Below are 15,132 nucleotides of genomic sequence, written 5' to 3'. Positions count from 1 at the left end.
CACACGGTGAAACAAATGATTAGTTTTTTTTATTTACTCCTTAATTATTTCCCAAAATCCATCATGACTCTGGACCTACAGGGGTGGCGACGACACTGGCGATAACCGAGGTTACAAGAGTAGCACATTTTACAGATGTACTTACGGGGGGGAGAAGCCTTCATCCAGCAGTGGATAGACAATGGCCGATGGTGACCAATCCACCGGGATGGAGCGCAATAAAGCATTTTGAATTACGACTTGTTGCTTGCGGGGGGTTAGAGGTCTTTGCGCTGAGCTCTTGTGGCTCATATCCGTCACGAGGCGACACCTCTCCTCAACGGACGATCACGCTGATGATGATATCAGTGATGTACGACTCGGTGCTTTGCGAGCGACACGCACTCCGTCTTCCGTCGTCCACCGATCATCTCCGTGCGCGTGTAAATTGGGTGACAAAGCGCGACGCATGCGTGCCATTGATCGGTTGACACGGACGGATGAGCCGCGCCTGGCCGGTGAGGCCTGGAGTCTTCCATCGCTGGTAAACATGCCGCATTAAAAGTGACAGCCGGAGAGCAAGCGTCACAGCGGCATGGCTGCCTTGACGTCCCTCCCTTGGCTCTTGATGAATAAGGACCTGACGCAGCCAAGGGTCAGTGCTTAAGGATTTAAGGAATCAATTAAATGAATGAAAGTCCCTTCATTAGTCAGTCCCACAACTCCTTGTGGCCTATACAAGGGGAATGATATTTACGGGTGCTGTGGTCGGCTTTTGTGCGCTTTCGTGTATATATGCGGCTGACCTATTTCGACCCAAAATTCGCTCGTATGTTTTGAATTCACTCGTGTGCGGCTATGCCGGCGGACATGGCACAGCATTGTGTGCAGCGTACGCGCTATTCGGCAGGCAGCTGTACCGTGCTGGTTCGCTTTGTGTGCCATGTTTTGGAATGCATCTACTACTATGACCACATAAAGCGAGGGACGCCTGTACGTATGTATTATATTTTTTTATCCGGCTCGTGATAAATCCTTCCGTACAATCACACAAGCTGCGCGCTGTCCGTAATTTGCAAGGCGCCTGCTATTAATGGCGCGTGCGGACACTCTATTGTTGAAATAAAAAAGTAGTCAGAATTAGCTTGAAATGCAATCAAGTGTTATAACTCGTTAGATGTGTTCGTATAAACATCGCAAGATAGAGCAACGCATTTTCAGATTTAGCGAAAAGTTTTCATATTTTTGACAAGATGGCTTAACGTTGCCCTTTAATTGGGTCCTTGATGACTTTTAATTGATGACACATTTTACTTTATTCGTTTTATTTAATTGAAGCTATTTTTGCCAACTGTAGGTTTTCTTATTAGGATGTGTTGGCATGTGTTCTGTTTTATTTTTGGATAACGCGTTCCGTGCGGCGTCAGTTGTAGTTCATTGCTGCTTAACAATGTGTGCTGATAATTCCCACTTATTAAGCTTCACCTTGGCATTGACTTCCCTCCTGCATAAGTGGTACAGTCCGGCCTGCCAAATTAACACTTGCCAGATCACTGACAGACATCTCTATTGCGCAACGACAGGGGTAGCTTAAAAAACACGCCGCACTTTTTTCACCCATCTTGCGACTCAAATTTTCCCCATCGGGTTTGCCCCAACTTGTGAAAGGCGATCGGGTTGAGCCTAGATACATTTTCAGTGCGCATGTTTAGATGTAAAAAAGAAAATCTCACGCACACGTTAAATATTTTTTTAGTTCAACTACCCCCGGTCAATTTTTCGAATGCGACCAAGTACAAAATACAGATGGAAACGTGAACTTTGTAGGGCTTGTGTGCCGAACGAATGGCGGAATGTATTTTTACACGGCTAGGTGCGAGCGCGCTCCGCTTTCCAGCCACGCGTGTTTGTACGCACGCTTTGCTGTTGTTCTACAATGCCGGGGAAAACGCTTGCGGTTGCAGGCGACGGTGCGGCACGACCGTACGCACAAACCATATTCGACCTTGCCGTTTGTTTGTTGGCATTGTGTGACCACTTCCAGTGTTCCGCGGTCCACGCATGCATTGCTTGATCCCACATTTGAGGCACGTGTGACCTTGCGAATATTGCGACCGTCGCAAGGCCAGTTTGCGTTTCAAGCATTTTTTTTTTTTTTACAGGCGGGCATTGTTGAGCTGAGCTCAAATGCAAAAACTGTAACATATATAAAAAAAAAATGAAGACATTTCCTTTCTTTTATCTATGTTCTTGGAATCGCCGAATTGCAGACTGGGAATGTGAAGTTTGACGGTCTGCAACAAAAACCCAAAGCATTATTAATTCGATTCGATAAGTTGTTCATTTAAAAATGCAAACGAATTTAGATTTACGACGAAATATATGAATGCAACAAATTGACGAAATTCAAATACACCATTAAATGCACATTATTCATGCATGTTTACACATGTTTTGTTTTGGCAGACGGAAATGTTAGGTTTTAGTATTTTTACTTGTGTTTATGATCGCGGGTTCATGTAATTAGGCTTTTTACATTTTAAGTTATTACATCAATCAAGCATTTCCTTTTCCAATTGCATAAACCAAAATCCAGACCTAAATGTCAAATTTTTTTTTAAAGCACAAGTTAAAAGCTAAAATTAAAATTGACAGGATCTTAACCAGACTCCTAGAGCTTCGTAACAGACTAAAGCACTTCTTGAGCAAGGTGCTTCGACTAAATGAAATATCAAGATTATTGACAAGAGTAATTACTTACACAACAGTGATACTACAATGGCTATATTAATGCAGAGTCTAAAGTACGTCAAAGTGCACCTATCTACTCAAAGCCCTTTCCCGTTGCGAGACGTCTGCAAGTGGCAGGGTGGTGGGTCCCGTTTAACCCTGAATCTCGGAACGCGCAAGCGGTCAGCGTTAATTTTATTCAGAGAGAGGCATAGCACCGTTGTCTTTTAAGGACATTGTACTCACCGCAGAGAATTGTCGCCGCACGACCGCCACTCCATGATTGCTGGCGCCAAACTGTGGCACACACGCCCCACCCGCATGGCCTATAACTTCCGAATCGGCAGAAAAACCGGATGACGTGCACGTACCTCGTCGGAATGGGAAAGTGTTAATCTCCATTGGCGAACCAGACCACGTGGGGAAATGTTCGCATTGTTATGGTACTCGTTTTATTGACATGGGATGGGGATAATAGGCTGAGTTGAACCCCCACCAACCGAGATTTGGGCCCACCATCTCGTGAGTGTGTGCATCGAGGGCTACTCGTGCACCCAGCTCCAGCATTCCGAACGGTACACAAATAAAAACCGCAAGTGTGAAAAAACATCACCACAGGCCTCTTGTCAGTCCAGTCCCTGGATGAAGGCCTCTCCCCTGCCATCTCATGGAGGCGGTTTGTTTTCGAGCGTTTTGAATATCTAAATTAAAGAAGCAATAATTGAGATACCTTTTTCATACCCTGCTTGAACGAAGGCCTCCTCACAGTCGGCCATTGCAGTTGTATGACCATGCTTCACTCCGCTGGCCCAATGTGGGTTGGTGAAGGGGGGGAGGGGGTTTGGAACCCATGACAGGTTCAGATATCGCTCTCCGTTGATGCTAACCATGGCTGGGAATCAAAGTGGGGTCATCGGGTTCATAGCGCAGTATGTATATATATGTTGAACTTCGTTCGCACCATACGTAGCCAACCGTGCTCATCTGAGGTGTGGAAGAACAACACACTAAACACAATAAGCAGTTCTAAAGAAATTAAGTTTTCAACCTCGATTTAAATGTGCATAGCCTCCAGTGGCTTCCTAATATCGGGGAGGAAAGAGCGTTCCAGACGGCCGCAGAAGCGCACCAGAAAGGGCGGGATGCAGTGACCGTCTTTGTTCGGTGGTTAGCCATTTGGCGCAGTGCGCTTGCTGCTACGACACTGCTCCCGTACAAAAAGAACACACATTGCAGCTAGTCAAAAATCAAGGCAAAAGCCACCAAGGCGAACGTTCAAGCAATTAGCTCCCCCGATGGGTGCGAAAGTGCCCAATGCAAAGCAAGTTGTTTGGGTGTGTGCAGCCTAGGGGTGTGATCCATATTTTCGGATTGATCTGGAATATCAGAAAATCGGCCTAAATGGAAGATTTCTGATCCGAGAAAACTTGTTTCGGACCGACCACAATGTTTACGACGATGCAAGCACGCGGGCACGATAAATTAATACTTTTATGTAAAAACTGCAACAACAACAAAAAAGGAAAAATCTTTAAAAATGCAGAAAATCCGACATCAGAAATGTTGAAATTGTCATCGCCTCCTTGGCGCGGAGTTGGGAGCGCTTTATTGCACGTCTCTCCAACGGGCGCAAGCGCGCGGGGAATCTCTGGGCTGACCTTTGGCCTCCCCCCTAACGCGGCTCAGACGATGTCGATTGCCCCAATGCGGAGCCCTCTCTGCGTTCTTTATTGCCGTGACCTTCGAGCCTACAGCGGCGTGGTGGCCTCGCTACCCCCACCGCACGACATCTCTCCTCCACCGTGTCCCGCGCAGCACCGGATTTACGTTTTTTCAGGGCCTGCCGCAGTTTTTCAGGCCCCTTTTTGGATATTAAACGTTCAATTCCCTTGCCTGTTTCACCACCACCCCCAGTGTGCAATTACAAAACACTCCGTTGTTATTCACCTTTTTTTTCATTTGTTTGTGGGTTTTTAGCGTGATACGCAAATTGTAAATCTAAATCGAACAACTAAAAGGAGCAGCGCTGTTTTAATTTCGGAGCATCGCTGGTAATAATTCGCGTACACACAGAGACGCTTTGGTTTTGATTATCTTCATTGATCATATTACCTGTAGGATTTAACACAGTGTTACGGTATTGCATTTAAGCCATTCAAAAGCAGTATATGTACATGTATTTTTTGGGTGTTAGGTGGACTATTACACCGCAGGACCGTGCGAGGTAGCAGTGACTTGGAAGTGGGTTGACCTTAGCCAATGATGATGGTGATATATATATATTTGGTGGTGGGGTCGTGGGGGGTGGGCGTGGGGGGTAAGACGGGCGTGGGGGTGGGGGCGTGGGGGCGGGGGCGAATGAATGGCTGAATTAGAAACGAGAAATGTGAATCCCCCGTGGCGCTGGGGGTCGGGGCGGGGGGGCTGGAGCCGCTGCGCTCGTTTAGTGCCGCGCTCGGAGCTCAACGGGGCGTGCTCCAGCGGCGGCGTGGATGCCGCCCTGCGCTCACGCGAGCGATAGCCGCTCGTTCCCCCAGCCCCGCAGACGTTTTAATTAAAAGCTAAACCAAATTGTCCTGAGAGCGTCGGCCGGACTTGTGTTCAGTTGATTGGAACTCGCTCGGTCTCCGCGTGCTATTCGAATAGGAATGCCAATTCTCTGTTAACGTACGGGGGTTGCCTTCCATTGGGAGTGTAGCTACGCTACCGCACTTATATGTACATAAAATAGTGGCTCTCTGATGCGAAGGTTGAAAGAGTTCTCGCGCAAGAAGACCGAGCGGTGAGCCACGATGAACCCGGCCGCCTGTGGCGAGTGATGTTCGGATTAGGCCTGCTCCCTACCCACCCCGTACAATACAAATCGTGGTTTTATAGTTACTACGGTACTGACCAGAGGCCCCGTCATCATTCCGGTGGGCAAAAAATATATATCATCCAATAAGTTTGCATTAGCTTTAATGTCTTGTTTAACACCTCAGTAAAGTTGTTTTTTGTCTCGGCCAACTATTTATGAATACATTTCATAACAGCATTATTGCAGTCGTGTCAGGAAATGCGATATAAAAAAAACAAAGCAATACAAAGCGATACAAAGCGAGTCATTGCACAGCATTAATATCCCCATTCTCAGAAAGTTTAGGCTTGCACCCTGTGTATAAATAAACTAAAAGACTTTGGCGTGACAATTCCGTTGCTAATTTTTCCAAATAATATGGACCGCAGCGTCACTGCAGATGTGAAACAATGCGAGAGACGCGCCAATGTCCTTTGCAGGGTTCCCTGCTGGTGTGTTAATTGGAGAAAGCTTTGCCCCTCCCCCCCACAATAGGGTTTAATGGAATAGAACGCACGTGGAGACAGAGCGTGTATTGGCATGCACAAGTACCCTTGCAAACGCGAGTCTCCCATCGGACTCCTGCACACGAGACCACCACCAAACCACGTGACCACCACCAGATCACGTGACCACCAGATCACGTGACCACCACCAGATCACATTGCTCTACGTGTACATAGGAAGGCGGATGAGACCCAGGTCGCGGAGAGTGCGTTTGAAAAGCCGAGGTTGAAAATGAAAAGTATCTCAAACCCTTCGGCTGAGCTGCAAGGGGTAGCCAGGAGACGATAGGCCAGCAGGTGTTTTTTGTGAATCCATCTGTGCGGAGTTTTGAACTGAATCAGTAGTGGATATTGGTCCCTTGGTTGAATATGCACAATTGGGGTGCAGTGATGACTCCAGGCGAATGTCGGCTTACGTCGTCTGGTGCGCTTGCGATACGTGCACGTGCGTGGTGAACACTCGCGCAGTAGTTAGCACGCACCGCCCCTACCAACCCAGCAACTGGAGTTGGATTCGTGGCCTTGGCTGACAGCAGTCGCGAGCGATATCCAAACCGGTCCTGGGCTCCCTTCAGTACCTACCCATACTCACCAGCATGGTGAAGTATGGTCAAACAACCCTGCGCCTGACATAGCATGGGGGGGGGGGGGGGGGCTTTATCCAGCAGTGGATTTAAAATGGTTTAAAATAATGCCGGTATTAAGTGTGCCTCATTATGCGCTTAACACATGGGCTCATGCAATCTCTCTGCTCATCTGCGACACACATATATATGCACGATGCGTCATCGTCGTCGCCAGCAGCATCAGGCATGATCAATCCACTGCTGGATTAAAGGGCTATCGAAAGGGGGCGCCAGCGACCACGTTGTAATAATCCACCGAGTACCTACACTTAGACCAGCTGATGTCATGCATCCTTCCATCTCCTTGGGGGACGTACTGCCCGGACGCGTTCCATTCCACCGCTGACTCCCCCGTTACCTTGCCGCGTGTTTAACTCTCGACAAAAGCCTTTTATTTTCGTCTCCTCTTCGGCAAATGTGAGCACCGTAAAATGCGTAAAAAAACAACAACAAGAAATGCAATTCAAACAAAGTGCGGGGAGAAAATAAATTACATTTGCAGCTGCCGAGTCGTCACGACGCGGCGGGATGTGTTTTCCGCAGCGTTTGCGTTCGCACCCCCCCCCCATCCTCGTTTTGTTGTCGTTGGCACCTGACTGAACATTTGTTTGTCTGCGGTGAAGTGAAAAGTTGTAGATAGATTAAAACATTTTGCCTAGTCTCCCCCTCCCGGAGGGATCTGATGAGCGGCAAGTGCCGGGATAAATCGGGCAGCGTTCTTCAGCCGCAGCCAGGAGTCCATTAAGAAGCGGTGTCTCTTTGTTTTGGTACCTTCGGTTTTATAGCGTCTGTCTGGACGCTTAAAAACCGCATTGTTACTTTACTTGCCGTGTTTCAAGTGGAATTGCGGTCTTTTGTTGTTGTGCGTTATCGGCCAATCGTGACAATTATGTTTTTCGGCATCGCCTCCCGAAACAAATAAATGCATTTGTAACCCTTGCAGATAGTGGTGCACCACCCTGTGTCAGAAACGGCCACAGAAGATGAACTAAAAGATTTGACAATTTTTTTATTTTACCAGGCCCGCTGAGCCTTATAGCTCTTTTTCAGAAGCGACCTGTCCCACAAATGATGGCTCAACGAAGCCGCTTATCTTGTGGAAAATGGCAGCAGCCAAATTCCCCCATACACACGTTTCTAAAGGCAGGAAGTAATGCTAGGGGCCACACCCGTGCCAATCACACTGAATGCACACGTTCCTGGAATTGCAATTCAGCAGTTAATATGAAAAGAAGCCACATTTTAGTTTTTGACCTGGCCCAGTCATTGCTTCCTCGCGGTACGCTTGAGATCACGGTGTCAATCACGGGTAGCTGAAGCCAGGTTCGATCACGGGATCTCAGCATTACCATCGGGTGAGTGCTCTGCTGTGGCCTTTCGATGCGATATTTTGGCCACCTTCATTCTGGTTTCCCGAGAGGATACGACATGAAGGTGTATGTGTGTGTAAATACGTCGAATTTCTTTCGCACCGTACGTAGCCAACCGTGCTAATCGGAGGTACGGCGGAAGGACAACGAACTAAACACATTAAAATAAAACAAATAATCTCATTCATTGACGCAGCACTGTGACGGGAGGGGAGTGTCCGAATACACAATGGAATGGTTGCCAGTTAAAATCGCCACTTTTTTCAAAAAAATTCTTGCTGTGATTTTCACACCTGATGATGATTGCTTGTGTTGCAATTGTAACGTCGTGAGAATTTTATTGTTTTATTTTAGTTATTTTATTATTTCCCTTCTACGTGACTTTACCGAAAGCACCAAGAATATCTTCCTTGGTGGTTCATGTCAGCCTGCCGTCTCTCTTAGGGTGAATTAAAATGAGTAGAGGACCAATGTTTGTAAAGGGAAGATTGGCTGTTTTGTGGAGAGGGTGTTACATTTCACCTCTGGTTCTTGACTGCCAACAGCAATGAACTCCATCCAGGTTTGCAAAGTTTGACTCATTTTGGCCTTTGAGATGCACAGTGTGAAAACATTTTCAAGGAGCGTATCGGCGTTATAATCACTGGCAATATTGTAGCGCAGAGAACCCTTCACAAATCCGTGAGAGAGAGGGAGCGCAGATATGCGTTATCCCATATAGCTGCACTACCCTTGCTCCATAAGGGCGTTGGTGAATTAAAAAAAATGATGGCGGTTCGTGATAGTGTGAGTGTTATGTGGCTGGGAGTGATAGTCCGTGCATGCCTGTGTGTGTTTAATCATCGTTGTTACGATTCCGCTCGTTCACGAAGGGAAGTCTCATCGAGCCCCATGACCATTTTCAGGAAGGACTTGCCAAAGTTTTTTTTTACAACAGAGGGCAATAATTTGCTCAGTACACGTCTTATTCCAATCGAGGAATTTGTGGGTTCATTCTTTTTTTTTATATTCGGTAAATATTGGCCATAGTTGCCAGCGCAGCGAATCGCGTGACGTGATCTCTTAACGTCCGCTGCGAAGCAGATGGCACGTGCCGTCACCGTTAATGTCACCCTGCAGCGGTGTTAATCGGGGTAGCCGATGGATTCGAACCGTGAACCTGGCACACTCACTACCGCCGGACCGTGTCCCCGCCCGTTGGATGTGTGTGTGCGCGTGCCCGGCGCGTGCGCGTGGGGAAGCGATGGCACAGCGGTTAGCGCGTTGCGCCACGAACCGGCCAAGCCGAATTCTATTCCCGCTCACGGCAAACGCCAGTGACGATGATCAGGACCGGTTCTAGGTCGACTCGGCCTCAAATGAGTACCTGGTGCAGTGTGTAAACATTCACACTCGGGAGACAAAGGCGGCTGAGCGTGGTGCTGGCCATCCACCCCCTCGTGTGCCGTGCCGGCCTCCATAGAGGCTCGCTAACAGCACCTTCCCCAACAGTCTGTTAAGGCTATACGGGGGATCTTTGTCTTTGTGTGTGGGGGGAGTGGTCGTGTAGATGTTAGCGCACTGCGCTACGAACCCGGCGGTCTGTGTTCCATTCCTTGCCACAGTTAACATCAACCAGTGGTTCTTTAAACTGACCTTGGGCCTCCCCTAGGTCGACTCGGCCTTCACTGAGTACCTGGTGCAGTGTGTAAGTGTGTAATATCAGCACTTGGGGAAACAAAAGTGTGCGATGGCGGTGCTGCCCACACGACCGCCACATGTGCTGTTAGAGCCTTTTCACTCAGTCGGTAAGAGTGTCTGCCCCGACAGCCAGTGTATGCTCCGTGGTCTTTGTGTATGCAAGTTCATGTTTATGTGCATGGATGTGTGTACTTGTGACTGTATGCACGCATGTGTGTGTATTTGCAAGCATATGCTTGCGTGTACATGTGCCTGTTTTTGTGTGGAAGCTTATGTATATGTTTGTGTGTACATGCGCGCCTGAATACGTGCGTGTGCTTGTGTGACCGCGTGCTTGTGTGTCTGTGCGTGCACCAACATGGCATGCGGGCATTGCATGTGAGCGTGTGTGTGTGCGTGTGTGTGTGCGTGTGCTTGCTTACGTATTTACGTATGTGTGTGCGCGTGCACCGTTACGCACATGCGGACACAGCGGGTACACTATCATACGCGCGCGTGCTCACTCGCATGCATAATTGTGCGTGCGTGTGTTTGTGTTGTGTGTGTGCGTTCCCGCGTGTGTGCGTTTGCACGCGCGCTGTGGCCAGCAGTTCGGCAGTGAGTCGGACCAGATGGCGTGGGCCACTTGGGAGAGCGAGCGAGCGGAGCGGGAGCGTCTCGATCGGCTGAAGCGGCAAGAGCAGGAGGATCTGGAGCTCGCCATCGCGCTCAGCAAATCCGAAATGTCCAAGCCGTGACACGCGGCCGCCCCCGCTCCCGGTCTGTCTCGCAAGCGGAAGTTGACGCCGGGGGGGGGGGGGGCAGGTGGCGAAGAAAAACAAAGCGACTCGTGAGCGGATATTCGCTCGTCCACGGCCCCCCGGTAACAGCCGGGAGATTAGCGGCAACAATAAAATAACTATATATATATCAGGGAATTAAAGGAACATTGTAATTATAGTAGGGAATGTTACGCGAAAGAATTTCGGGTGTGTCGTCGCCGCTGTTTCTGCTGCGGTGAGGTTTGGCGAGGACGAAGGCGGATTTGCCAAAAAAAATTCACGAGCACGCGCAACTTTACTTGCTCTCTTTTGCGTGTCGTTTCATGATAGCCGGAGATTACGCGGACTGATTATGTGGCCAACTTAATGGATTCAAGTTTAGTTTTTAACTCCTGCTATTTATCCACGTGACGGCGGTCAATGCACAAGCTTCCACCTGAGAGTGAATTTCTAATTCTGTGTTTTTGAGAACAAATTTTGGTTTTGTGATCTTTTCCCGGTGTTCACGTGGCTCGCAATCTCAGAGCTTGGCGGTAGCCAGATGTATTAGGCAGCCTAAAGGGGGTCCGATCAAAGTTTTATATTCACAAATAAACCCCCCCGCCCCATATTTATGCCCCCCGTATATTGTACACTATTTGAATCCCGCGTGCATTACGATATTCAAACACCTTGGTTGACAGCACATTCGCCCCTGGCATTCTAGCGGATCCAGATGCCAACACGGCACTCTATTGGGGGGTGGTATTCCACCCATGGGGAGCGGCAGTGTAGAGGTTGGCACACTGTGCTTACGAATCCGGCGAGCCGAGTTCGATTCCCGTTCACGCCCAACACCAGTAACGATGATCTGAACCAGCCTTGGGCCTCCCCTAAGTCGATGCAGCCTCGAATGAGTACCTGGTTCGATGTGTAAACATCGCTCTTTGGGAGACAAAGGCGGCCGTGTGGAGTTCCGGCCTTCATAGAGGGCTCACTCGCAGCACTCACCCCAACAGTCTGTTTAAGGCTACACGGGGGGATCCTTTGTTGTTCCCACCCACTTGGCTAAGGCCCTGTTGGGGGAGGCTTGCCGTGATTGATGACTCACAGCTGTAGCTCAGAGTCTCGATTAGACTGCTGCCCTGCAATGAGCCGGGCAACTCGCACGGCTTGGCAGGAGGGTGTATAATGGACGAGCGCAACTCGCTCGGAAACTATCTCCTTCCGATGAAATATTTTACTTCCCATCCAAACGGGGCTCCGTGCACCCCCCGTTGTGCGCCGTGCCCCAATATTAGGTCAAGCTGTCTGCACGAAGCTCTGAAGTTGAAGGGGGTGCTGTGCGAGCGGTCGGTGGAAGGTTGTTATTGTGGACGTGTAATTAATATCGAAAAGCCACCTTTCGGTAACAAGTGTCATTTTTTGTTCTCTGTCTGGGTTTTCTGATGGAACATGTTTGCGAGTAGCGGCGCTCTTGACACTTAACCGAGTACAGCCAAGCTTTGATATCACATCCAGTTCTGTGTGCAATGCCTTTAATCGGAGCTAGCGTGGCTCCATTGATTCTCCAGTCACCTTTGGACGATCGCTGCAAGGTCGCATTTGAAGACAAATTGTCTGCCACGTCTCTTGTGATCATTGCCCTGGCATCGTCGTTTTTTTTGTTTTGAATCGCGTTTGCTTAAATTGTTACGTGGATTTTTTTCCACAAATATATTTTTTTCCTTGAGTTATTAACACGTGCCACTGCCCTAACTTCTCTTTCGACAGATGTAATGTATCGTCGCCAATAACCTCCTTTGAGAAATGTTTTTTTACGGAGTAAACTATTATAATGGTATTGCCACATTAAGTTAAGTCACGACGTTTATTGGTTTTACTGCATGCGAGCAACTTCTAACTTGGTACAACATTATTAAAGTGTTCCAGTGCTCAAACAAGCAGATGGCATTGCTCATATCCCTTAGCCATCCTAAGCCAGTGGTGGAAATTCCACATTCCTATTTAAAGACCAGCCTGTTTAATTACAGTAGTTTTACAATATGTATTCACACACACGCACACAGCCGATGGGCAGGTCACGTGCTGTCTTTTTGTTTTGTGTTGTCCTTCCCCTCGCATCGGTGATCCGCGCGGTTGGCTATGTACGGCACGAGAAAACTTAAATTTCCATGTTGCTTTCTCTTCCAATACGTGTAGCCAGCGTGGAAGAGTAGGCCAAGCATACCCTCTAGATCTGCCTGTGGAGAGCTCTCGTGTGGAGGCCTTTCTGCCAGCAGTGGCACGAGGAAGTAATTGCGGGGCTGCACCTTTACCTTCACACAATCACACACACGCACATATACACGTAAATATATGAATTATTAGGCAAAGGAGTTGTCTGACTTCTGATATGAGGAATCACTAAATCTGATCACGTGTCCATCCGATCAAGTTTGTAGAATAGTTGATGCAAGAAACAAATAACCACCGTGTGTGTGCATGCAACGAGAAGTTGATCCTTTCGGTGACACTGCCGACGAATTCCATTACGAAAAGAAACGGCGAGTGACGCTGCGCTGCGTCTCAGAAGCGCTTTGCTCAGAACTGCAGCAGTGATCGGCTTTATAAAGTTCTACACAAGGCCAGTTCTTGCGTACGTACATACAATCTAGGGTTTTTTGGGTAAAATCGCATGTATATGAACGCGTCGTTAAACCCACCACTACCCGACACAACCAGTTAGTAAAGTTTGTCACGCAAATAAAACGTGCCAATTTGTCACTAGTACAGCACACCGGGTTGTGTGTTGGAGAGCCAAACCACAACATGTTCTGTTTAGGTGACAAACCTTACTAATTGGCTGTGTCGGGTGGTGGCGGTTTAACGACACGTTTATATTAACGCGATCTAAACCAAAAAAATCTATATTGTGGATGATGTTGGTTGCGAAAGCCTACGTGTTAAAAGTACATACGTATTTACGAGACCTTTCATGCCGCCCAGTGTTTGTTGGAAGGCGAAATGTTCTCTCCCCATTAAAACTTTTTTTTTTCCCCGAGGACAAAGTAAAGAATGAAAACCCGTTGCTCAGGGCCTGAGATCGCGCGAGAGATTTAAAAAAAAAAACACCGTTCGGTACCACGCGGTTTTTGCCGAAGGCTTCCTCCGCGTGCCGCGGGTGAGTTCCGTGTGGGGTGGAGGGGGGGATGTGGTAGAGAGATGATGAGCCGCGAAGTTTGATTCCACGGAGGCGTGCGTTGAACTGTTGTAACCGCTGGGACCCGACGGCAGCTTTGGCACGACTCGTGCGGAGTTCTCCTCTCCATCTCTTCGTCGTCGTCAGCAGCGCCGCTCAGCCCGAATTCCCTCCCTGCGCATGAAAATACACAACGGTGCTTCGGAGCAAGGCTCGGGGAAGTTTGCAAGTTGGTGGAGGAGCTGCGTCGACCGCGTGCGACGACGTCCGTCTCCGTCGCCTCGTTATTTCTTTCTCCATCATCGTCTTTGGGGGGTTTATGTTGCCGTGTTGTATAGCCGGGCCAGCGTTAACATTGATTTTTTGTTCCTTAGTTTTTGTTTCAGGTGGAATGTGTGACAGAGGCTGGGGAAATGAATGTCTCGTAACAGTTCAGAGCCAACGGCGTGTGTATTTCTTAATCTCTCTCTCTCTGATCATATTTATCTTTCCGATGCGGCAGACGTGAACGCGCAAATCCCCGGTGGTGGTGAAATGTGCTCCTTTTCCAGATTCTGCGCTTCATTACACTGTTTCATTCTTACCTTTGCTCGCGGCGATGGATCGTTGCTTTGTTAAGTGTATATTGTTAAATTGTAATTAACGTTTTTAAAAACCACTTCAAAAGTTTCTTTTTTGTGTGTTTTTTTTTTAACTGGAACAATTATGGCAATATGCAAGCGTGTTAGTGCCGTTCAGCATTTAAAATATATACGATTAAAATAAAACATTAATGTGAGAAATTTGCCGACGAGTTGCGAGCGCCTCTTGATTACGTTTACTTTCGTAGGCACTTATTGAAAACCCAGATTTTTGTGCCGCAAATATTATTTTATCCCCATGCCTCACCGAGTCCCTCGAGACTTTGTTTCACCGACGTGTCGGAGTCCTGGCATTGCGATGTTGGGCCGCCTTTCAATTTCGGCGAATACTTTCGGTTGCGACGTGTATACACAGGTCCCATCCGTTTATAGATGCCCCACGGATTCGAGTGATCTATCATCTGCCCCCCTTCCATATCAACAACTTCATCTTGCGCGTCGTTGAATGTCGTACGCAAATGAGGCCGGCTGTGTCGAACACAGTTCATCAAGAGTTTAAAAGCTCCACCAAGTCGATTGAGACTGGTGGGAGACGTGCAGTGTCTTTGAATTAAGTGTTGTTGTTCTCCCTTATTATATTAGTCGAGGATCTTAGACATGGATTGTCCTGTGTTCGTGTCTCGCGCAACACACTGCACTGCGCAATACATCATCTGTACAATTCACCGGCAAATGCAACTTTCAAGGGGCTGTTTTGGTCGCGCTACATAAGGCACACATCCAGTGAAACAAGAACTTGCCACATTCATCATTGAATCTGCCTATGCTGATGAGGCAGTGTTGACAACTGATGTGGCTCGCGGGGTTTTGCTTCTCTCTTCACCTTCTGCAATTTTGTTTTGG

General features: G+C 48.1%; 1 protein-coding gene across 4 annotated transcripts in view; it reads left to right on the top strand.

Moving 5' to 3' along the window:
• EPS15L1 (epidermal growth factor receptor pathway substrate 15 like 1) overlaps positions 1-14,433 on the top strand; it is a 111,602-nt gene extending 97,169 nt beyond the window's left edge. For 2 of the 4 annotated variants that reach the window (XM_078615230.1, XM_078615229.1), the window contains exon 24: positions 10,318-14,433. In XM_078615230.1, the coding sequence (XP_078471356.1) occupies positions 10,318-10,464 (147 nt within the window). In that variant the 3' untranslated portion in view covers positions 10,465-14,433. Of the gene's footprint in view, positions 1-10,314 lie in introns of all 4 variants that reach the window. The other 2 variants (XM_078615232.1, XM_078615231.1) reach the window with 2 other exon arrangements.
• The last annotated feature ends 699 nt before the right edge of the window (positions 14,434-15,132 follow it).

The sequence above is a fragment of the Lampetra planeri genome, chromosome 46 (genome assembly GCF_965212315.1).
Source record: "Lampetra planeri chromosome 46, kcLamPlan1.2.h2, whole genome shotgun sequence".
NCBI classification, from domain to species: Eukaryota; Metazoa; Chordata; class Hyperoartia; order Petromyzontiformes; family Petromyzontidae; genus Lampetra; species Lampetra planeri.
The sequence above is the reverse complement of the archived record's forward strand: the minus strand, read 5'-3'. Positions and strand labels throughout refer to the sequence as shown.